Below are 23,844 nucleotides of genomic sequence, written 5' to 3' on the forward strand. Positions count from 1 at the left end.
AAAATGCAAAGCTAGCCTAGCCTAGGCTACCCTTACCAGGGATTATGGGCATTGTAAGCGCCACTCGAAGGTAAATAAATCCTTTCTATATTTTTCATTTATGATGTTTTCTGACTTACTATACTATTTTGCTAGCATTTTTTAAATCTGTATGATTGATATGATTTCGATGTTTTTACCCGGGGTTCTCAACGCATTAGCTATTTAAACATAGGTTCGGATTGCCCGCCATACGGTGAATTTGTCTCACGCGCCCAACCGCGGAACAGGTTCGTAACACGGGGGTCCACTGCATAAGCCAGTCTAGCACTGCAGCGCTAACCGTGGTTATTTTCTTAGCTGACGGAAACGCTCTTGCCGTGTCTCCCCTTGCAGCCATGCACCTTTTCGGCCTCAACTGGCACCTGAAGCCCACGCAGCGACAGCTGTACCACGTGACGGACGACAATACGAGCGGCCCCCCTTTCCCCACGGACCTGAGCTTGAGGCCGCTCGGCAACACGGGCGTGGAGGTACCCGATCGCAGAGGCAAAGACGACAGTAAGTGCGCCTTTCAAGCGCTTTATCGCAAGGGCTCAGGCGGGAAGTTTTGCGGGCGGACAAAAGTTTGTCTTGACATTTACGGCCAGTTTGCTTGGCGCTTCGGTGGCACGCGGCGAGATCTGCATTGTAATCCTGTGAAAGTGCTCGTCAGTGGGAAAGCCTTATTTGTTCCCGGAGGGAGAAAAAATATCCCGGGGCTACGACCGTAGGGGCGGGCAGGAGGGGGGGGGGATTAGCCGCTCGCCCACCCTTCGTAACGGATGCCATCCTTTCATCTCCTCCGCCCGCGCGGCCGAGCCCGGCGGCCAACGCGAGCATGTGCTCGCCCCACGGTACCGACGGCTCGGCTCCAGGAAACTTTTCCCGCTTGCGTTCCGGGGGCCAAAACGTAGCCGTGCCATTCGCCGCCGAGGTAGCGAATGGGGTCATTAGCATATAGACGAATCCCGCACTTGTCTTTTTTCATCGAACGCGAGGTAGAAAAGTGCGTTTCGGCCGGCCGCGGAAAAAAGGTCCGAGCTCGGCCGCCGGGGATGGGAAATCGATAGTTTTTGGAAGAGGTCTCATTCTGGGGCCGCCGTCGCCGGTAACAATGACGAGCTGTCTCTGTCTTGTTTTGCCGCCGCAGCGCAAGCGCTACACTTACATGGAACTCCGCCAAATCACCTAATTGGCTTGGCAGTGACTGATAGGGAAGTCGGCCAATAACGTGACTCAAATCTGCCTGTTATTTGGCTGTCCGACCTTACGGGAACGCGCCCGACTTAACTCAATCGCCGCTAACCTTTTATATCGTGTTTGTGGGGCCACGGAATATTGCGATTCGTAACGTCGTCATGCGGGGAAAAGTAAGACAGCGTCATTTGTTTTGCACGTTTCATACACGTGATCATTCAAACGCAGCAAAAAGTGCCGGAAGAAATACGTAATATAAAAAGTAGTTCAAAAAGGAGGCAAATTTTCTTGTTTCAAGCAAAAAAATCTGACAATGGGCTAAGATTTTTTTTCTTGCCGAGAAAGCCAAATTCCGATGTGTCCAAACTACGGCCTGTGGGCCATTTGCGGCCCGCCGTACACATTTTTGTGTCCCGAGGCATAGACTAAAAATACATTTCGACATGGCCCTCAATGCTTTTTTAAAAAAGTTCATAAACTGGTTTATGAAAAAAAAATCCTAAATCATCTCATCACTTGTAACATAAAACTATGACTTACTAAAGCCCAAAAACAGTCACTTAGTTTCATGAATTACTAACGTAAATGATTACTTTATGTATGCACGCACACACATACACAAACAGATATTTTGGTGACAGATATTTTGGGGACCCCAGTATACACGGTAACATAGAAAATACCAGGATTTGATCCTAAAATTAAGGGCGCATCGCGAATAATTGCATACAGGTCATCCCAGATCTCGAGCTCTCAGAATGTGACGCTTCCTGTCCGCCCTCCTCGCGAGTAAAAGGCCCTTGTCTTCCTTCCTGTTTATTAAATTTTCTAAGTTGCCTGAACCTAATACGGCAATCATTAAATTGACTCAATTGGCACCCGAAAACCACGTAGAGACAGCTATACTCGATATTTTTTTTTATATTACGCACCGATTCCAAAATATATGATCCTTGCAAGTCTACTGTATATCTGCTCGGCATATTGGCCAGTTATCGTATTAAGAGTTGCTAAACAATAGCCTTTCAGTTTGGGTGTTTGGAAAGCTAGTACGCGTGAATCATTTCGGTCAGCGGCGGAAGTATTACGACAAGAGTGTTTTGTCGGGGCGGCTTGCTACTTACTGTTTACAATGCGCGCCATCTGCAAGCTGAAGCCGTGCCCGCCGCCGCGTCCCGAAACTCGTTGTCGTTAGCGTTGGAGCTCGTCAGCGCAGGGCTAACAGATGTTGTCATTTCCACCGAGTCCGGTACCAGGTGCAATAAGCGGCATATGGAGCTTTCCACCTTTTCGGCTACGCGGAGCTTTCCGCATCCTTCGCAAATATAATTACATCCCTCACTTTATTACTATAGGTTCAATTACAACCGTGCGACTCGTGTTTTGTTTTTTTTTCCCGCTCGCTCCACCATTTGTGTCACCATATGTTCGACCTTTTTAATTCAGTTTTCCCAGGCATGCCATTACTTCAATAGCAAGTCTCTAAAAATGTGTCGAGGTTTAAATTATGGAGCAGCAGGATATGAGATACACCAGCAAAGCGTGTTTGATGATTATTCGTGAAGACGACGTATCAAGCAGCGAACTAACTTTTGCAACTTTTATGTTACAATTCGGCGGTATGATGTTTGCTCAAAGCAAGTTGAAAAAATGACCGATACTCAGAGAATTAAGTATTAAACAATTACTAAAGTAATCCATTACTTTAGTAATTTAGCACAAAATAAATCAATCACTTTTGCTCTTTAAGTTCTACAATATTACACATTAGCACTATATATTTTGGATAGTTATGCATGAAAGTACTTGATGGAATTCGATTACTGTAGATACTAAAGTAACTGATTACTTTAGCGCTTCATTTCCTCAGGTAATCTGTTACTTAAGGCAATTAAGTACAAAATAAATCACTAATATATTCTGTGTTAAAGTAATTGATTTTTTTATATAATTATGTATTATAGTGACTATATTTGGTACTGAAGTGCTAAAATACTCAATTACTGTAGTTACTAAAGTCAGCAATTACTTTAGCACTTCATTATCTCAGGTAATCTGTTACTTAAGGCAATTAAGTACAAAATAAATCACAAGGTAATTCTCTTTTAAAGTAATTGATTATTTTGTATAATTGTGTATTATAGTGACTATATTTGGTACTGAAGTGCTAAAATACTCAATTACTGTAGTTACTAAAGTCAGCAATTACTTTAGCACTTCATTACCTGAGGTAATCCATTACTTTGGATAATTAAATACAGAATAAATCTCTAGGTATTTCATTTCTAAGGTAATTGATGATTTTGTATAGGTATGTACTAAAGTGATTATATCAGTTACTGAAGTGCTAAAATACTCCATGACTGAAATAATTAAAGTAATCAATTACTTAAGCACTCCATGAACTAAGGTCCAGTACTTTAGTTCTTTGTTGTTTTAATACAAGGCCATTTAGAACATCCTTTAGCCAACACTTTAAAAAAATTTGGGGGGGGGGCTTGAATGTCTTGAATTGAAAAACGGAAAAATACGTCTTTGGGGTTGAATGACTGAAACGCCCCTTTTGTCGGATTAACAAAGAAATAAAAGCATTCATTACCCGGTTGTAGACAGTATTAGCGGTTATTGAAACCTTGACATTTTAACTACGGTAAACCGTCAACCCGGTTATTCCCCCCCATGCCTAATTACGATCTTTTTATTATTTATTTTGATGTCGCCGGCACACATTCCAAAGCATAGGGTTGCACTTTCAATGTGTTTATTCTCATTTCTTGTGCGTTATGACAGGAAAGGTCAAATCGAGTCATTTATTCGACTTTTTCCCGCCGAATTAATGGTGTGATCTCTGACCGATTTCCCGCGCGCGTGCATATGCGCCCCTCAGGCAAATTGGACAGCCCGTTTCCCGACGACAGCTACATCGACATGGGCGAGATCGACGTGGGGCGCAAGGTCGCGCAGCAGATCCCGCCCGGCGTCTTCTGGCGCTCCCAGGTCTTCGTGGACCACCCCATGTACATGAAGTTCAACGTATCGCTCAGCAAGGATGCCTTAGTGGGGATATACGGAAGGAGGGGCCTGCCCCCGTCTCATACGCAGGTGGGACTTGACTTTCAAATGAGCTCATTAGCGCATTAGCCGGGTTTAGCGTGAAAGAAAGCGGCAAGCTAGTTTTTCGCTTTTTGTTTCAATGTTAAGAAGTACAGCGGACCCCCGCCATGCGACGTTAATCCGTTCCGGCGTTGGGAACGTAAGGCGGAATCGGCGTATGGCGGGCAGTAGAAAACTATGCTAATTAGCTAATGTGCACAAAACTTTTAAATTTTATATACCGATCAAAAAATAGTAACGAAATAGTGTAGTTAGTGCTACTTATATATAATATACTTGTATTTAATTAAAGAACATCATAAATTAAAAAATATATAATGAAAAAATGAAATTTTATTTCCTTGTGAGGGTAACTATGTGTGTGCCTTCGTATTTCTTGATAATCTCCAGATTTGTTTCCACACTAATCATCTTCCTACTTCCCCTTTAATATCACTAGCAATCTTGGGACCCATGGCTAACCAATTTAACTTTGAATTAAGCACTAAAATGCTCAAGAAATACGATATTGTAAGGACTCACACGATCGGGTGCTTAGTAACACGTGACGCCGACCAATAGCAGACCAGCATCTTAGGGACGCTGTGACGCAGTCACCAAGTTTGAATTTTGTGATTGTTGTTGACGTAGTAAGGTGGGAAAAATACCTCACAACTTCGAATTTCACTTCGTAACATGAAAAAAAACGTAAGCTAGGGACGCTGTAACCCTGGGGGTCCACTGTAATAAAATTGTAAATTGTCTGCATCGAGGCGATGCTTTTTTTTTTTCTCCACGCGAGCCGCAAAGCAACAAAATATTTTCAAAATAAAGAAATGTTCTTATGTTTTCTTCTACAAGACATCACAAAATAACCAAAAATAGCAGAAGTAAACAGTAATTGCTAGCATGAAGCTAGCGTCTTGTAACAATGATAATGTCCACAATATGGAAATATATCTGCTCCATATATCAGATCCACAGTCAAGTGACTTTATTCCAATGCAATATATATATATATATATATATATATATATATATATATATATATATATATATTTTTTTTTTTTTTTTTTTTTTTCCCAAATCCTGTTGGATTTTCTTGGTTGAAATTTAAGACACGGGGGTCTCTTTTAACGTAAGACGTAATTTGACGACATATAACAAAATTTTGTCGTAAACAGACCCTGCATTTTGTTTATACCGGTAAACACACAATTTTATCGTATCTACAATAATGCCACACGATACGAGCAATTTTCCACATTCCTGTTCTGCGGCAGAATATAACCCGCTATATTGTTAGATCTAGCGCGGAATCAATTCATAACCCTTTCCGCTGCATTATGAATCACCTTTTGTTACGTCGGTGAGGATTTACAATACATATCCGCGCGCTCGGGTATCGTCGATGAATCACGTAAAGGAGCCATAACCTCGCGAGGTGCAGCTAGAGGGAGGATTTTTCTTTTGCTCTAATTTCCCAGAGATATATCTGGTTATGAATCATATCTGGCCGCCTAGCTCGCACTTTAGAGTTCATTCTCTTAGCGCGACTGTCGTTTTGCTTTTTCCCCAAGCCCAATTTTGCTCGAAATTACCGTCGCTTGTGATTTAGTTTTTTTTTTTTTCAGGCCGGCGTTGTCTCGAAAGGGCTCGTTTCTTACCTGTAGCTGATCACAGCGGAGATGAAAGTGAAATGTGGCCTCATTGTTATTCATGGAGCCCGCGCTAGTATGATGAAGCGACTGCTCGTAGATGTTATTTGGCAAACTCACTTAATTTCTTTCCTCTGGATTTCCATTAAAGAAAACAATATCGGCCGGTTTGATCAAAAAAGTGACGGCTTGAAAGCCAAGTTGATGGCGCCGGCTTGTTATTGGGATAACCCGCATTGCGGACTCTCATTGCTAGCGCTGCTAGCATCCCTCTGTTACGTTCCGAAACACGTGAGATGTTTATAGTCGCGTGGCGAGTTTTATTTTGAACACTTTAGAGGATTTGACTGTCTTTAAATTACTATTAACGCTTAGCATATGAAGTTTACATTCATTGTTTTACTTGCTAGCTAGCGAGAAAGCACGCTGTTAGTAAGCTAATTCTAGTTTATTAATGACTTGATATATAGTTAAGGAGACAAAAACTAGCATTTAGGGCAAAGCCTACTGTGATTGGTTTACTCTTTCTGTAGCTCAGGCGTTTCGAATAAACATTTGTTCACTGCCTTATTTATCGCTTGCTCGCTAGGAAGATAACCAGCTGATAGCTAGCAAAATACAGCAGGACATGAGCTACTTTGATTATGATGTCCTATTTTTTTAGCTAGGTAGCAAAATCGCACACTGTAAATAAGCTCTGGCTTAAAAAAAAAACAAAAAAACATTTGTAGATTTATTGTCAGCAAGACAGTATAGTTATAGCTTGGGAAGCACAATTGGACCTAGGCTACTTTGAGTCTCTTATTTTTTTTTAGCTAGCTAGCAAAATTGCATAACATTTGTTCACTCTCTTATTTATGTTAGCTAGCTAGAAAGTTAGCATTTGAAAGCTAGCAAAACACAGTGGGGACATAGAATAAAATCCATTTTTTAGCTAGCTAGCAAAATTGCATACTAAATGAGTTTTGCATTTCTAAAAAAATCACATTTGTTCAGTCTTATTTATTCTAGCTAGCTAGCATACAGTCGGACATAGGCTACTTTCATGGTGGTATCTTTTAGCGAGCTAGCAAAATAGCACATACGTTTAAAATATAATAAATAAAAATAACATGTGTTCACTGTCTATTTAGGAAGTTTTTTTTTTAAACCTTTCTTTGAAAAAGTCATCATCATTTTTTTCATATCTATTCCATAATTATTCTATAAATTAACACCTTGCGCTTTATGCTGTGGTAGAGTCGATTTGTACATTATTTGCGTTGTTTTGAATTCAAGCAAGTCAAAACTATTGTGCGTGTTTCGTTGAGTGATGAATGAATTAGTCGGGTTTGTATATTTTTCATTCATGAATGAATTAACTCCTTATTTCTAATATAATGGCATTCAGCCACGAAAAGTTCCACGCACCCAGTGTGAGACGACGGCGGCCATGTTGCGGCCAGACTAACGCCCCTACCGCCGGAACGATAACTTATTCACGCCGAGCAAACGACGGTCTGCCGGAGGAGTGGCGGCGTCTCACTCTGGCTCACTTTCTCCCGTCTCGTCCGCAGTTCGACTTTGTGGAGCTGCTGGACGGAAGGCGGCTCCTGGTGCGAGGCCCCCTCAGCCTGGAGGGGCCCGCCGCCCTGCAGCGGAGCCTGGCGCCCGTCACCACTCACGACACGGGTTTCATCCAATACATGGAGTCCGGAATCTGGCACCTGGCCGTCTACAATGACGGGAAGGATGAGGAAACCGTCTCCTTCCTCACCACCGCTATAGGTGAGCAGAAGCGGACGCTGAATACTGCGAGGCAAAAAAAAATGGAATGGGGAAAAGATTTCTACATCAGCATCAATGATCATTACTAAATGCGTCATTAACACTTCAATGGCCATAACTGCATTTCTCCCTAATGTGCCATAAAGTGGACTTGTGGAAGACTATTTCATTTGCATTTTCTTAAAACGGAAAGTAGCGTAAATCCCCAAATATATAACACACCCTTAATTTTAGGGCCAAAAACTAGCAAAACATATCTCATCTTCCCTAAATTCCTCATATTTCTTCATATTTATATCCCTAATTTATATGTTTGTTGCAGGTTAAGTATGTCTCAGGTTTCCCACATTGTGAGCGATCAGTGAACGCCTCGCCGGTATATCTGTGTTCCCCGTGGCGCGAGTTTTACCATAAGTACTCAAAGTTGCGCAGCATGCATGTTTCGATTGTGTGTTTATCAAAATGTTTGTCAGAAGACCACAATGAATATATGAGTTCTCTGACCGGTGCTCTTTTAATTGAATCAAGGGGGGGCATCATAAATTTGACATGATCATCTCTTCTTTAGTAATATTCCTGTGTGTGAACAAGGATGGGCTCGGACGGAGGTTCTGTTTGCTCGCTTCTTTTATTGAAAATAATGCCGTAACAACCTCAGCTAACACGAGCTGCTGTTAGCTGCAAGTGGCACTGGGTGCTAACAACCACCTGACGTCCATTCTCTAGCTTGTCTGGTTGCGGTAATTATTATGAGTAAGAATATGGCCGATTAAAAAAAACAAAAACAAAACCCACATCTGTGTATCAAAACCTCGCTAATGTGGCTGATGGGGGATCAATTCTTCTTGAATTTTAAGGTGGCAGATTATTTTGCTTAAATTAATTCATGTTTATGTCTTGGTGTGTCCGAAGTGGCGTTTAACCATTAAGCATGAGATTTCACAATTTTTCCGATTTTTTTCGGATCTTTCAAAACGCGCGTGTTAGCATTGACGCAGGCGCACCCTCAAAACAGGAAAATCGGGGCTTTGATAGAGCATTTTGTTTTGGCATAATTTAAAAGACAAGCAGCAGGCTTATCAAGTTAAATCTGGCAAAAACTAGCAAATCAGGACATGAGCGCCATCCTGCCACGCCGCCCCCAAAGAAGCCTTTCAGGGATCATAACATCCTAATTAGCGTGAGTGTCTCATGAGCCAATCAGGGGGTCCAGCCAATCTTAACGCTGCTCTCGTGAATTTTGCTCTAATAATTTGATGATTTTCTCTAATTTCAACTCCTCTGATACTTCGAGCCTCCGTTAGCGTTTAGCGCTAGCGTTATCGCGCCAGGCGTGGTGTCAGGTTTCCCTCTCCTCGCTTGCACTTTAATTAAAAGCCCCTGCGTCGCTGTGACAGGGGTGGTGCCAGAAACAGGATCGATACACATCTGTCCTTATTCACCCCGGCCTCACCCCCAAGCACCCTACCGCTTCCTCCCGCTGCGCCAACAGCAGCTGCAATTCAATATTTATGCCATGATATCACAGTCAGGCCGGCGTGTTTTTCTTAGTTTATTTCTCCTCGACAAGGGAGCGCACGAAAGTTCCCCGCTGTGGCCGGGCAGGGGAAGCTTGAGCCGTAAAAGGCCTGACAGCGCCACGAATCGGGATGCGGCCGGGCCGGAGGGGGCCGTCCGTCGGCGGGTTGGGCGGGATTACTCAGAGTTTGTTGGCGGGTTAGCACGGGAGCTCTTCTGCCCACAGGAGGGCCTCTTTTGGAAAATGGGTCACCGGTTAAGTGCCCTTCAGCAGAAATTGAATCCCACCAACTGGCTGAGCCGCAGAGGCTCCGAGTTGACCTTCAAACGGGGGCCGCTCAGGTAGAAGAATGTGGGAGATCAAATCAAAAGTGGCATTTCAGATCCCGATATTGTTAGCGTTCTCCAGTTTTACTGGTGGAACAGAAGCAAAAAAAAAATACGCAACACGGCCTCTGGATAATTGACGTCGTGTAGAGCAATATTCATCGCGCTTAATTAAAATTTCATTACTGTAATGTCTTCCTAAAATGAAGACAAATCGTGATGTTGATCTCGTTTTGCTAGCTTAGCAAGCTAGCAACCTGACGACACCATTTGATAAGAAATCCGTCGACATTTGAGCACTCTTTCTGATAAGAAAAGATGAAACGCTATGATGCTAAGCTAAGATACGTTGTTAGCTTTCTTGATTTTTCATGTAAAACACTTATCAGTATGCAAAAAAAAACCTCTGGCTTCAAGACATGAAGAACAATATGCATCACATGTGTTCGCTTATTTCAAATTACAACATGCTAATGTCTTGTTCCTTGAACATCAAATCCTGATGTTGAACTTGTTTTGCTAACTTAGCAAGATAGCTACCTGAGTAGTGAACACTCTTGCGCCATTTTATAAGGATTTCATCTGCATTCGAGGGCTCTTTTCGATAATAAATAATAATAAAATTCGATAAGGCTTTTGCATCTTGTGCTATTTTTTCACTAAGCTAACATATAGTCACAGTTAGCATATCAGTTAATTACTTTACTCGGGTACTATTCCTCAAAGGAATTGATAACATGCTAACAGTTAGTATGCTGCTACATAGCCACCTGAATAAAGAAAGCCAAACGATAAGGCTTTTGCATCTTGTGCTATTTTTTCACTAAGCTAACATATAGTCACAGTTAGCATATCAGTTAATTACTTTACTCGGGTACTATTCCTCAAAGGAATTGATAACATGCTAACAGTTAGTATGCTGCTACACCTGAATAAAGAAAGCCAAACGATAAGGCTTTTACGTCTTGAGTGATTTTTATGGCTAAGCTAGCATATAGTCGCAGCAAGCAGAGCAATTAAATTCTCTTTCACTCCAAGTGAGAAGGTACAATGAACCTGTTGCCATTCATGAAAGCGAATAATAGCTTTGCGTTCAATTAAATGTCCCCAATTTCACAGAGTTGAGTACATTTGGGACTAAATTGAGACACGCTCGTCATTTCAATACACTTCCTTTTGATAGCGCGCTGTAAGATTTTTTTTTCCGAACGTCGAGTATGCACCCCGGGTTGAGGCTCCTATGTGGGTTGTAGGGGGGGGGCTGTCCTTAATGTAGCTCGCCCCCGTCACTGCGAAAACGTGTCCCGGTGATCGTTCTGAATCACAGCCCCGCGGAGCGTGAAGTCATTTATCGTAACCGCCTGGTGCCTGACACGGATCCCAGCGCGGGGTTGGGAGGGGGGTTCCGATGGTTCCGGTTCTCCTCGCCATCATTCAGATTCGCCCGGCGTCCTCTGGAGCACACGGGAAAGGAAAAGGCGCTGATTAATCCCGCGCGGCGCGCCGGCGGACAGCGGGATCCGGCACAATAGTTAGCACCTCCCGATACGGAGGCTAATGAATTTCAACGAAGGCCCCCGCTTGAATGGCTGATTTATGCGTTGGGCTAAGAGATATTCACGGCCGCCCGCCCAGGAGAACCCACGAGGCGAGAATAATGTGTATTCAACACGGAAACGCCGGGTTCACGGCCGGTCAATTAAACGTGACAGCGACAGCTTAGAATTATGATAAAACACAGAAATGGACGAGATGTTCCGCAGACATTATTCTAGTGCCTAACAAAAGTATTGGGACACACTGATTCAGGGGGAGGGGTTTGACATGTAACCGCATAACGCAAAAGAGACTCTTTTTTTCCATATATCTGGATAACATTAATGAAAATGTTAAGTAATATATCATTTATAAGACTTAAAATCACAGAGAACTCAGAGAACTTCCTTCGCAATGACACAATAAAAGCAATACTGGAATCGACTGATGGGGCACTCCTACAAGACACGGGCTCCAATGAGGAGTGAATTTCAACTTCTGAGCAGGAGTGGGTTACAACGCATGCCCTCATTAGTCGATTATTGCACCAGGAGCCAATCGCGTGTCTTGTAGGAGTGCCCGTGTCCTGTAGGAGTGCCCCTTGAGCTAATTAATAGATTAGTTAATTAACATTTTTTTGTCATTGCGGAGAAAGTTCTCTGAGTTTGTGCAGATACCTTAAGGAATTTTTGTTAAATCTCTCATACCCCTGAAGTGCCTTCACATAGCCCCCTAGGTAACCCTCATTTGAGAAGCGTTGCTTTGAAGTATCTCCAGACAACTAACATGACTCCTTTCCCAGAGGTCCTGTTAATGTCAAGCTTCTGAAGTGGTATGGTCGTGTGGTATCGTTACGTTTTTACGAGTGGGAGTACTGCACGGATCCCTAGACTTTACTCAACCCCTGATTGAGTTATAAAAAGGGCGTGTCCCAATACTTTTTATCCATATTGTGTGCATGTTCTTTTTTTTGTAGTTGTATGTTCATGCCAAGAAGCTCCCCCTGTATAATTGCACCGTTGGGAGACATTTGCTACGTCGTGCACGCCTCGCGTCCCACACCTCATTTTCCTCCTGTCATCCACCACCATTACACCCACACTTATACTCACACACACACACACCAGGGGGTTTTTCTGTCATGGTGGGGTCATCCCATTGTCATAATGCATTTCCTTGCTCCTAACCTTAACCATCGCAACAGATTGCCCAAGCTCAACCATAAACCAAACCTAAACTCTAAAAGTGAGTCTCCACAAGTCCCTACAGTAGTCCCCGCAAGTCTAAGATGCCCCCCCAAAGACAGTAAAACCTGGTATTTGGTCTCCGCCATGAAGCAAAACCCAAGGGCACACACGCACATTAGGGGTTTTCTATCATTGCGGGGACCTAATGCATTTCCGGTAGCCTAATCTGAAACTTAACTATTTCAGTGCCAAGCGTTATTGGAAAAGGAAACCTCCAGAGCAGGGGTAGGGAACTCCGGTTCCTCGAGAGCCATATTAGCCTGTTTTTGATGTGTCTCCCGTTCAACACAACTGATTGAAATGATCGGGATCGTTATCAGGCTTCCATAGGGCTTGCTGATGAGCTCACTATTTGAACCAGGTGTGAAAGGCGAGGGAGACTTCGAAAATAAGATATGGCTCTGGATGAAATGGAGTTCCCTACCCCTGCGGGACAGTATTTTTAGCATGTTCACTCATCTTTCACGGCCAACGGAATATTGTGTGCTATGTCTATGCAAATATGGGTGGTATCATATGAAAGAATGACTTCCATTCTTCAGTTTGAATTGATGTCGGTAATAGCTGTGTTGTAAGTGGGAAAACACTGCCATCCAATGGTCACAGTTAGCACGACAGTGATCAATTGGCTTGTATTAGGTAAGCATTGGTCAAGTGTTTCAACTCATGTCCATTGAATGTTATCGTTTATTATTGTTATATTATTTTAAAAGACGAGAAATCTCGTCCGTGGCACTGAATGAGTGAACCCAAACACTTCCCCGAATCTCAACACAAATAGAATTCAAACCTACACTCTAAAAGTGAGTCTTGACCCTCAAAAAGACATCTGAAGTCATGCGCTCCACCAAAATGCTCCCCGCAGGTCCTGGAGGTCCCCACAAAAACAGTAAAGCCCGACATTTGATTCCCATCATGCGGCAAACACGCACACACACGCACATCAGCAGATGAAAGCTTGAGAAAGCCAAACCTCCCACTCGACTGATGTTCTTTTCGGATTTCTCCACAATGATGGAGCGCCGCAGGAAAGTCCTCCCCTGATCTATAAGTCAGGCCGAGACCAGCCCGCGGCGCCGCTCGGCATGTCTCGCCATCCCCCTCTTTTGTCTCTCCTCTCCTCGCCGATGATTGACTCTCTCGAGGAAAGAGACGCTCCATCCCGAGCTCGTATTTCGGAGCTCAAGAGATTCTTTTGTTCGGCGAAAAACTTTCACCCGGCGGCGAGACGGGAGGATTTTTTTTTTTTTTTTCCCGGCGTCGTTAATCCCGACGAGCGGCGCCTCGTCGTTGAGTCGTCTTCATTACTTTGATAATTAAATTGATGGACTCAGATGGAGCGAGGGAGGAAGTCCATCATCGCAATGGGGGCTTGATTGATGGTTCAGGGGAAGAAAAAAAAAAAAAAAAAAATTTGGGCAGTTGTCCAAATATCCGTTTGAATATTTTAAACTGGTGTTAAATTAATAAAACATGGCACAAGCATGAAGAGATAAACAAACCATTAATTGTTAACTATAAACATCACATTTTCTCTTAGTGTTTGATAGTTGTAGCATTTTTTAACTAGAATTAGAGTTTGATAAATAATTCATTATATTTAAGTATATATATATATATATATATATATATATATATATATATATATATATATATATATATATATATATATATGTAAAACAACTATTTACATATGTGTGTTTGTTAAATAGAAACACAAAAGATAATTTATATTTCAATAAAATAAAGGACAAAAAACATACAGGCACAGGGAGAGAATGCAAACTCCACTAAAGAAGCCCAGCCCTCAAATTCGAACCTGCGAATCCCAGAGATTGGCTACTGCATTTTAATTAGTTACATATAATATATCATGAATAAAACACAAATAATTGTATAAAATCTGCATGACTTGAATTCATGTATGCATTATTTATTGTATTTCTTTCACTAATAATGGATTCTATTTGTTTTTTTAATGGAATCATTATTTGAATACATGAATAACACACATCTGATTATTTTCAATCATTAGTAGGAAAACCATCGCATTCAAGCGAAAAAAAAATTCTATTCGATTACAAGATGGCTTGTATTCTGTTTGTAGTTTTACGGCGCCGCAAAGTAAAACCTCGATGGCGGCCGGCCCAATCACGTGTTTAGCAACATTACTCGAGTTTATTCTCCATACTCGGGATTTAATTCCGCCTCAATGTGTTGCTTTGGCGCTTTTTTCGGGGAGACTTAATTAACTGCAAGCCTGCCGTTTAGCAAATTGCGGCGAAAACGGGCCGGTGAAAGCGCTCGTCGGGCTGGAAGTCGCTCTCGTCACTGTCATTAGCCACGCGGATAATAATCAAGCCCGAGAGAACGAGGGGGAGGAATGTTGCGCCGCCATTAGCGTGGAAAATAACTCTTTGATTGTCGCCTTGTCTTCGCCCCGCTTAAGATTCCGTCGACGAGTGCCCCAGCAGCTGCTTCGGCAACGGCGACTGCGTGGCAGGAACGTGCCACTGCTTCCTGGGATTCAAAGGCCCCGATTGCGGCAGACGTAAGTTTTTTATTTATTTATTTATTTTATGCCAAAAGACCACGGTAAATAAACCAAATGGAATATCTTTCCATGTTCTCTAACCGGTGCGCTCTTAATTGAATCAGATGGAGACATCGTAACCGTTACACGATCCTCGGACGGTGGTTCGGTCCGCTCGCTTCTTTTATTGAAATCGATGCCGTAAGAACCTGAGCTAACGCGAGCTGCTGTTAGCTGCAACCGCTTGCTAACAGCCAACTGACGTCAGTCCTTTACCTCGTCCCGATGCTGTAATTATTCTAAGGAAGAATACGGCCATTTTGAAAAAAAGATAAAAATAAGTTACTCGTCATAGGATGCACCCGTACTTTTGTCCTTCATTTTTGGGGAAATAAAAGTGCATCTTAAATTTGTGGAATTATGTTGGGACGATTATTTTAAAACAATATTGTAAAAAGAAAGTGAATCTGACTGTTAACTGCTATGAGGTCAATAACTTCCTGTTTTTCTTCTTGACAAATACTGGTTAAATTACTGGTTAAAATTTAAACACCGGAACCAGAACAGATTGTTTGTAGTGACAGGTTATATTCTCGGGTAATATAACTCTCATGCATTTTGGAAAATTCCTTCCTTTATTTTGGGAAGCTCCGTGCACCAATAATCTTTTTTCATTTTTTTTAAATTGTCTATTTTTACTTAAACTTGTATAATACAGTAAAAATAAATCAGTTTTTTTAGCAGGCCAATAAATATAGATGATTGGACATTAATGGCCCCCAGGTCACCCATGCTATAGTAGGGTCACTTTACAATAATTTAACAACTTTTTGCCACTCTTTTTTGATTGGAAATGGTCTCAAACTTCCTCTTATTTTTGTCTTTCTGCCGTGCCACCATTACAACACTGGGTGAAATCTGTTTAGAAACGATTTTAAAACATGTGAACATGTTTCCAGCGAAGCCTCTATGTGGATATTTCGCGTGACCTTTTTTTAAACTCAGCTGACCTTACTTGGTCGACTTTTTTCCTTTTTACCATTACTGTTCACGTGTAACTATTGCATTTTTCATTAAATAATGCTTGTTTCCTCTTACCGCCACTATGCTAAATCGTTATCGTTTTTATTTGGGAGACAAGGAAAAAATTCAGCCGACGTTAACCCAATTCAAGCATGCTTTGCGCCATTTCAGGAGTACTTATTATATTTCACATTGTTGAATAAAGGTTGAGATCCACCGTTCTAACGGAGTGTCCGCTCTTCCCCCGCCCAGCCGCCTGCCCGGTGCTGTGCAGCGGCAACGGTCAATACCTGAAAGGTCGCTGCATGTGTCACAGTGGCTGGAAAGGCTCCGAGTGCGACGTGCCCACCAACCAGTGCGTGGACGTGACGTGTAGCCACCACGGCACGTGCATCGTGGGTACTTGCATCTGCAACCCGGGCTACAAAGGAGAAAACTGCGAGGAAGGTAGGATGCATTCCAAGCCGCTTTTTATCGCCATCTGTTGAAGCTGGAGTCATTTTGAAAGTACCGTATTTTTCGCACTATAAGGCGCGCCTTATAATCAGGTGCGCCTTATATATGGATCAATATTGAGATTGGGATTCGTAGATGGGGAACGAAGTGATAAAGTAAGCTTTACCTGTTTCTTTTGTGTGTTTACAGTTGTACAAGGTTGCTCATATTGACATTGAGTTAATATGCTATTGAGAGTTATTATTTGAGTTATTATTGTTATTACTTTGAGTATTACTATAGTGTGATTGAAAAAGTTTTACAATATGTCATTAAGTGAGGGTGCGCCTTATAATCCGGTGCGCCTTGTATATGGAAAAAGTTTTAAAATATGTCATCCATTAAGTTTGCGCCTTATAATCCGGTGCGCCTTATAGCGCGGAAAATACGGTATTTTCAAACGGTGGAACCATGCAGCCAAATGGAGACTGTGGAGCAAGGCTGAAGTCACAAAAGTTTAGTAGAGCAAAAACATAAGCTAAGGTCACATTCGACATATTTTAGAATGTGCTTAACTCATAATAACGAGAGTCGTTTTGTCCATGAGGGTTCGGCAGGGAGCAGGGAAATACCGCAGCAAAGTGGAGACTAACTCCATACCTGATGTGCGTTTATTTACTCCAATTTGACGAGGGCCTCAATATGATTAATGTCGTCTGCTGATAAGACGCATTTTATCCATAATAAGATAAAACAAAATATTTGTGCCGCAGAAGAGCGGACTCCGTGGTGCGTAATACCGCTGAAAAAAACCGAATGGGACCTCTCGGTGAAATTGTGGTTTTTAGGGAGCAGGGTGAGAGTTGGAGTCTTGGTCCTTAGCAACTGTGACTGACAGCTTCTAAGCGATGGCTGTAAGGCAGCGCATTAATAACAAAACAGTCTGCTCATTGTGTCGGAAGTCGGACACGGCGTCCGACGCGAACCCGGCGGGAGCTCCGCGGCGGATACGTCCCGAGCAGATAAGAGTGAGGCGGCCATTGTGTTTGTCAGCTCTTGAAGGCTCTCATTTCAAGATGAAAAATGGCACCGGGGGGGTGTGATAAATGGGGGTGCGCCTCATCCATAGGCCCCCCGTTCTATTTCGGGTTGGCGTGTCAGCGGTTTGCGGCGGCGGGGAACGCGGGCCACGGCGGCCTTTAACATTTTTACCTTTCTTCGCCGCGACCTTCAGCCGCCCGTGATTAATTGCCAGGAGAGTTTCTTGTCAGTTAGTCCTCTGATCCTTGGCACCTGGCGCACAAACCATCTGGCAAGAGGCGAGGGATGCGCTTTGTCGTATTATGCCGGCCTTTATGTCCACTTGATGTCATTGTAAATGGGGGCAGCGCTGACGTCGCCCGAGCCCCGTTGCCCGTTTGCCATCTGTGCGCTCCGTTCAGGTATTGTCTGACCAGAAAAAAAATATTTCCTCATCACGCCTTCTCAAAATGGGGGGCTCGTGCATCGCTAATGTCTTTTTGTGTCGACGTGTGAATCGCAGTGGCTGGACGTCGTCTCGTGGGTCAAACTGACCCATTTGAAAGTTAATAAAATGTTGAATGTTGTTTTTCAGTCTGCTGAGCTTAAGTAGAATAAATATATCTGTTTAAATTGGAATTTGGATGCGTTGTTGAGCGGGAAAAAAGTGCGTAAGCAAAACCCGGGTCAAAATGACCCAAGAATATTATTGCTGTCTCTGAGGGGAACAAAAGCAATCACAAGATTTTTTTTTTTTAGTCAGCAGGATTACACCCCAAAAAAGTTACACGCATAATTACACATGACACCGGGTCAGATTGACCCAGGATATTATTACGATAAATTAAATTTTGCCTTCTGTTTTTTTTCCAGTGGACTGCCTGGACCCGACATGTTCTGGTCGAGGCGTGTGCGTCCAGGGCGAGTGCCACTGCTTCGTGGGCTGGGGCGGCCAAGGCTGCGAGAGCCCAAGGGCCTCGTGCATGGACCAGTGCTCCGGACACGGCACCTTCCTGGCCGACACCAACACGTGCAGCTGCGACGCCAACTGGACGGGCCATGACTGCTCCACAGGTAGTCTGGCAAAAACGACCTTATTCGGACCCACTTAGTCCTGACATGAGGTTCTAATGTTGACCCTATAGCAGACAATTGGCAGGACTGTTGGGGGCGGGGCATTTGGGTTAGCCACCACACCACATTCTGAGGTTATACTGTAGAGGAATTTACTTGTTCCATGTCTGTCGCCACAAACCCAAACCACTGATGATATAACTCCCGTCTTACGGACAAACTGATCGTTTTCTTTAGCCGTAGCCAAAATGCGCTAGCCTACTGCTGGGAAGTAAAGAAGGCAGAAGCTACAGAAGTTCATGAGGGTGATGCAGATTTAAAAAAAAAAAAATCGATACATTGCCCAGGCCTAGTTGCCATAAACTTCAACAAAAATGTAATTTCTTATTACAGTAATCCATCGTTTTTTTGTGGTTAATGGGGACCACTGCAATAAGTGAAAAACGGTCAAGTATCGTCCGAGCGGGCACTCCTACAAGACACGTGATTGCCTTTGGCACGATCATCGATCAATGAGAGTAGATACAACTCCTAGGCGGGAGTATATTACAACTCCTGCCCTCATTGGTCGATGGTCGCGCCGAGAGCCAATCACCTCGTAGGAGTGCGCGTCTCCCTCATGAAACTCACACACGCTCGTTAGATAAACGTGAAGGGAGACCAGGAGAGCTGCTGCGGAGCTTTGGAAGGCTAATAGAGCAGCAAGAATCGGGGCTGATGATATTCTGTCTCAATCAGCGGCGGTAAATAATTCCTTGAAGGCCATGCGTAAAAGAAGGTGCTGATGAATGGTTGTAGCCATGCTGCAAAACCGCGAGCTTCTGCGGCGATAATCTCTTAAATCTGCAGGCAGCGAAGGAATAAGATTTAATAATAACAGAGCATCAGTTTTTGTGACAGACGTTTTTAATACCTCCACCAACAACAACCTTGACATCTCTGGCAGCTCATATTAACACTCTTGTGTTCTGCCAGAAGACGTCTTGATTTGGTATATTTTCCAGCGTAATTGCTAGTTTGCTGAAGTGAGATGTCAAGTTTTTTTTATTTTCTTAGTTTGTTTTTTTACTTCTCAAACGTTCTTCTCCGAGTACTTCCTAGAAGACGTTTCACCTTGAATCGATAGAGCTGTCTGATTTTTTTCAAACGTCCGGGGGAAAAAAAACATGTTTTTCATTTTACGGCAACGTAATTTTCCCCGCGAATCAATGGGATTTTTTAAATATTTTGCGAGGGATTAATACCTGCTTCTGATGTGCCGATAATCAGTACATCGGCCTTCGATTGCTTTCGATTTGTTTTCATCTCAGTCCTCGGATGGAAGACTCCTCGGATATTCCGAGCAGTGCCTTAAAGTGGTAATCCGCACGGTTATTTTGCGAAACGCGTGGTGAGCTCTGCAAATGATGATGAGTTTGCGCGTTATCCTGCTTTATCCTGTTTATTGTCAAGTGTTCCAATAATACGACGCTAAGCTTACCGCCGTACAGGAAGACAAATAGTCTACGAGGAAGCCCCTCAATAAATTCTACCATCGCTACGCACCGTCTTAATACTTCCTGGGATTAGATGGCGTTGTCGTGTTAAAGCTTAGGCCGCGCAATGCACGCTTGTTTACATTTGCCGGCCACGAGATAATGCGATCCAATCGGGAAAGCAATCTTGACGAAATCATTCCAACAGGCTGGCGACCGCTCCTTTGAACGTTGTCGAGTGTTTGGAGGGTTAGGGTTAGGGTTTGGGGTTTTATGAGCATATGGTCATAAGAGTTGGCAAAAATTCCTGTTTTTAGCAGTTTATCTCTTCTGTGATGTTTGTCCATTTCACATTTTCTTAACCGATTATCCTCACAGCGGTTCCAGCTGTTTTCGGGCAGTAGGCGGGTTACACCCTAAGTTTAACAGCCAATCGCAGGGCACACAAAGACGGACAACCATTCGCACTCCCAAACGGTAATTTGGAGTGTTCAATATATCTACCATGCACGTTTTTGGGAAAACCGGAGTACCTTGTGAACCCATACACAGGCACGGGGAGAACATGCAAACTCTACACGTGAAGGCCCGAGCCAGAATCAAACCCACGACTTCTGCATGTGAGGCAGACGTGCTAACCGCTCTCTCACCGTTCCGCCTAAAGTTATTTCGTGATGTACAAAAACAGTACATTTTAATAACATGCAAATAAATATTAAAAAAAAAAATATATATATATATATATATATATATATATATATATATATATATATATATATATATAATTATATATATTATATAATTATATAATTAATATATATAATTGAGACGTTGGTATATTCAAATTCTGCCTTCAATTTCCTTCATAATTATATATGATAATAATTAGAATTGTATACCTGTAAGTAACCTCTAGTAAAGAATTGTCAAATCACAAATGTGTTCTATCACAACAACACTTTTTTTTAAAATATAAAATCGTAGGTCTAGTAATCGCTATTATTTTTGCTGGGGGGGGGGGGGGGGCGCCGCTCAGCCAGGAGATCGCTATGTTTTGCCGCAATTTTTGAGTTGCGTAATGCAGAAAGAGAAAAACTTTGCACAGCAGGTTTTGCGTTTGTATGGCAATTGCATATAAATGGAGCAGCAGTGGAAAAAGCTTTCTTCTTGGAAGGTGCGAACGTGCTTTCTGAAAAATCAGATTTAAAACAGCAGGTTTTATAACAACTGTTCAAAACGAGTTAAACAGTTTGTGTTATTTTTAGTTGAAATCGTGAGCTTTTTCAATATTTCTCCCCTAATGAGATGAAGCAGTGTCGAAAAAAGATGGCTGGATGGATGGCCTTGGCGTAGCTGGCGCCGTTTCGCCTGTGTGCCGAGTAACTTCTTTTTCCCCGCGCCGTCAAATGATCATCGTGTGAATTTGTGCACCGAGCGAGACCCCCGGAGTCGATGGCGAGGTCGCTCCCGGCTGCTCGGTTCGCCATATGTGCTAACGAGCTAGCGCAAGATGTTCACTTTGCCCGTTGGCACCTCTTGTGTATTCGGAATATGTATCATTATGTGTATATGTTATCTTGATCGGGTGCCAGCGCCGCACCTCGTTATCACGCGCCATCGTTGCGAGAACTTCGCTTTAAACAAGCGTGCAACTGCACTATGTCCAAATCGAAATTAGCATTTTACATTTTCTAGTGAGGAAGTAGGGAACACAGTGCATGCATATCTATGTGTATGTGTGTGTGTATGTATGTATATATATATATATATATATATATATATATATATATATATATATATATATATATATATATATATATATATATATATATACTATGAGGTCAATAACTTCCTGTTCTTCTTCTTCTTGTTGATGAGCAGGCTGGGGTTCGTTTCATGCCTGACTGCCCCCTACTGGATAAAATTTGCACACCTACAGTATATTTAATTTTAATGACAGATTGTATTCTTTGATATCGCTGCCATAGTACTTTTTGGGAAGTTCTTTCCTTTCTCTTTGAGAACCTCCATGAGCTAATATTGTCTTTAATGAAAGCCTGCTAACTACTATATCAGTCAATGTTTTTTTAAGTACACAACTAGAATCAGCTCACAAGACAAGACGGTCTTTGGACATGTTCTTTTTCTGTTGTGATTTGTAGTAGCAATAATTGAACATTTATGACGCGCTCTTTTTTCACTCGAAATGATCCCAAACTTGTGTTTTTTGTCCTAATGTTGGTCCCTCGCTGCCATTGCAGCGATGCATACTTATGCAAGAAGGGTTTTTGGAGAAAACATGTCTATTTTTAGTCAACCTTTTTTTTTAAGCTGAATTTCCCGACTTGGTCAACTTTTCCCCCACCCCTAAAAGCAGTTATTTTGCTGTATTTCTAAGACAAAATCGACCTAACTCTGGACACAAACAAATGTAACAAATGTAACCTTGATTCTCTGGGCTTGACATTTTTTTTCTCCACTTTTAAAAAAGCTATTACATTTTTTTTTACCGTTTGAATTAGGATTCTAACGAAAAGCTTCAGGAGTTTCTACGTTGAAGTGAATCCGGCCCCCCCAAAAAAATCAACAAAAGAGGCAACGCGAAGACTGTCCACACAGTCCCCGTCTGCGCTTTTTGTAGTCCGTTATTAGATTTGTATTGTGCGCAGAGGCGTCGGAATTCCTTTCGGCGTCCGTGAGACAAGGTAGTGAAGCGTGGCCGCCTTTCCTCCACAATAACTCCTGGATTTGTCTTGTGTCACCCCCCTTTCCCCCCTCCCCCACCTTCGCGCCCCGCAGAGATTTGCGCAGCCGACTGTGGCGGCCACGGCGTTTGCGCGTCGGGCACCTGTCGCTGCGACGACGGCTGGACGGGCGCCGGGTGCGAGCAAAGGGCGTGTCACCCGCGATGCAACGAGCACGGCACCTGCAAGGACGGCAAGTGCGAATGCAGTCCCGGCTGGAACGGAGAACACTGCACCATCGGTAGGACGGGCCTTCGCCGAGGTTTTCGGCCTGACGGGGACGGTCCGTTCGGATGGGAGGAGGGGGGCGGGGCCGGGGGTGGGGAGGAAGCATGCTTAATTGAATTTGTGCAACTCAGTAAAGCATGAACGGGTTTACTCAAGGATCCCAGGCTTGCCTTCATGCATTTTAATGTGGGAATGTGCTAAGATGTCCTTTGAGTTGACTCATCCTCTTCCTCTTTGCTCCTCATTTTCCACCGCCCGCCTCTCGTTGTGTTTGCTCTCCTTTGCGCCGCTTCTTCAAGGTTTTTGTCTGAATGGTAACGGCTTCCTCCAACGCCGGAGGAAGCGTGACGCTGCCGACGCCGACCGAACGGTTTGCAGTTCCCTCAAACGTACGCGCAGATGCGTTCAAACGTGTTTGAGAGTACGCTAAAACGTTAGCGGGAGGGTGGAAGTGGACGGAATACGAGGAGTTGCTTACAGTAGCTTTTTTTCCTAGCTTACCATATTATTTTCATTGAAAGAAGCAAGCGGGCCGAACCAACGTCTGAATCCATCTCTGCTCACAACAGTGGCATAAAGACGAGATATATTCGGTGTTAAGAATTCTTCGAGCGCCGCGGTTTGTGTTGTTTTCTTACCTGTGTTATCTTATTTTGAAATATCTGCTTTTAATCTGGAAGGCTTCGCTGTGTTTCTTGTTTATATTCTGCGTTTGTCGTTTAGCTTTTAGTGGTGTTTGTGTCGTTACCTTTTTGGTTTCAAGAAAAGAACTAGCAGACCTACGCAACGTTTGAGTCCATCCTTGTTCACACGCATTTATTTTATTATTCAAGCGCTTTATTTTTTAATGTTCAGTTATGTCTTGCTTTGAAAATGTGTGCTTTTAATCTGGAAGCCGTGCTATATTTCCGTTTCCGGTTTTTACCTTCCCGAAACTGATTGGCTCTC

The 23,844-nt window shown here is 43.1% G+C and overlaps 1 protein-coding gene across 9 annotated transcripts in view; it reads left to right on the forward strand.

Annotated features, from left to right (window-relative positions):
- The window catches only part of tenm4 (teneurin transmembrane protein 4), a 185,784-nt gene that overhangs the window by 82,173 nt on the left and 79,767 nt on the right, over window positions 1-23,844 (forward strand). For 8 of the 9 annotated variants that reach the window (XM_088427927.1, XM_088427919.1, XM_088427920.1 and 5 more), the window contains 7 exons: window positions 376-540; window positions 4,106-4,320; window positions 7,526-7,736; window positions 14,814-14,915; window positions 16,173-16,367; window positions 18,249-18,449; window positions 22,724-22,909. In XM_088427927.1, the coding sequence (XP_088284053.1) occupies window positions 376-540; window positions 4,106-4,320; window positions 7,526-7,736; window positions 14,814-14,915; window positions 16,173-16,367; window positions 18,249-18,449; window positions 22,724-22,909 (1,275 nt within the window). The remainder of the gene's footprint in view (window positions 1-375; window positions 541-4,105; window positions 4,321-7,525; window positions 7,737-14,813; window positions 14,916-16,172; window positions 16,368-18,248; window positions 18,450-22,723; window positions 22,910-23,844) is intronic. The other variant, XM_088427926.1, reaches the window with a different exon arrangement.

Source organism: Hippichthys cyanospilos, chromosome 11 (assembly GCF_059441005.1).
Source record: "Hippichthys cyanospilos isolate Australia breed blue-spotted pipefish chromosome 11, RoL_Hcya_1.0, whole genome shotgun sequence".
In the NCBI taxonomy this organism is placed as follows: Eukaryota; Metazoa; Chordata; class Actinopteri; order Syngnathiformes; family Syngnathidae; genus Hippichthys; species Hippichthys cyanospilos.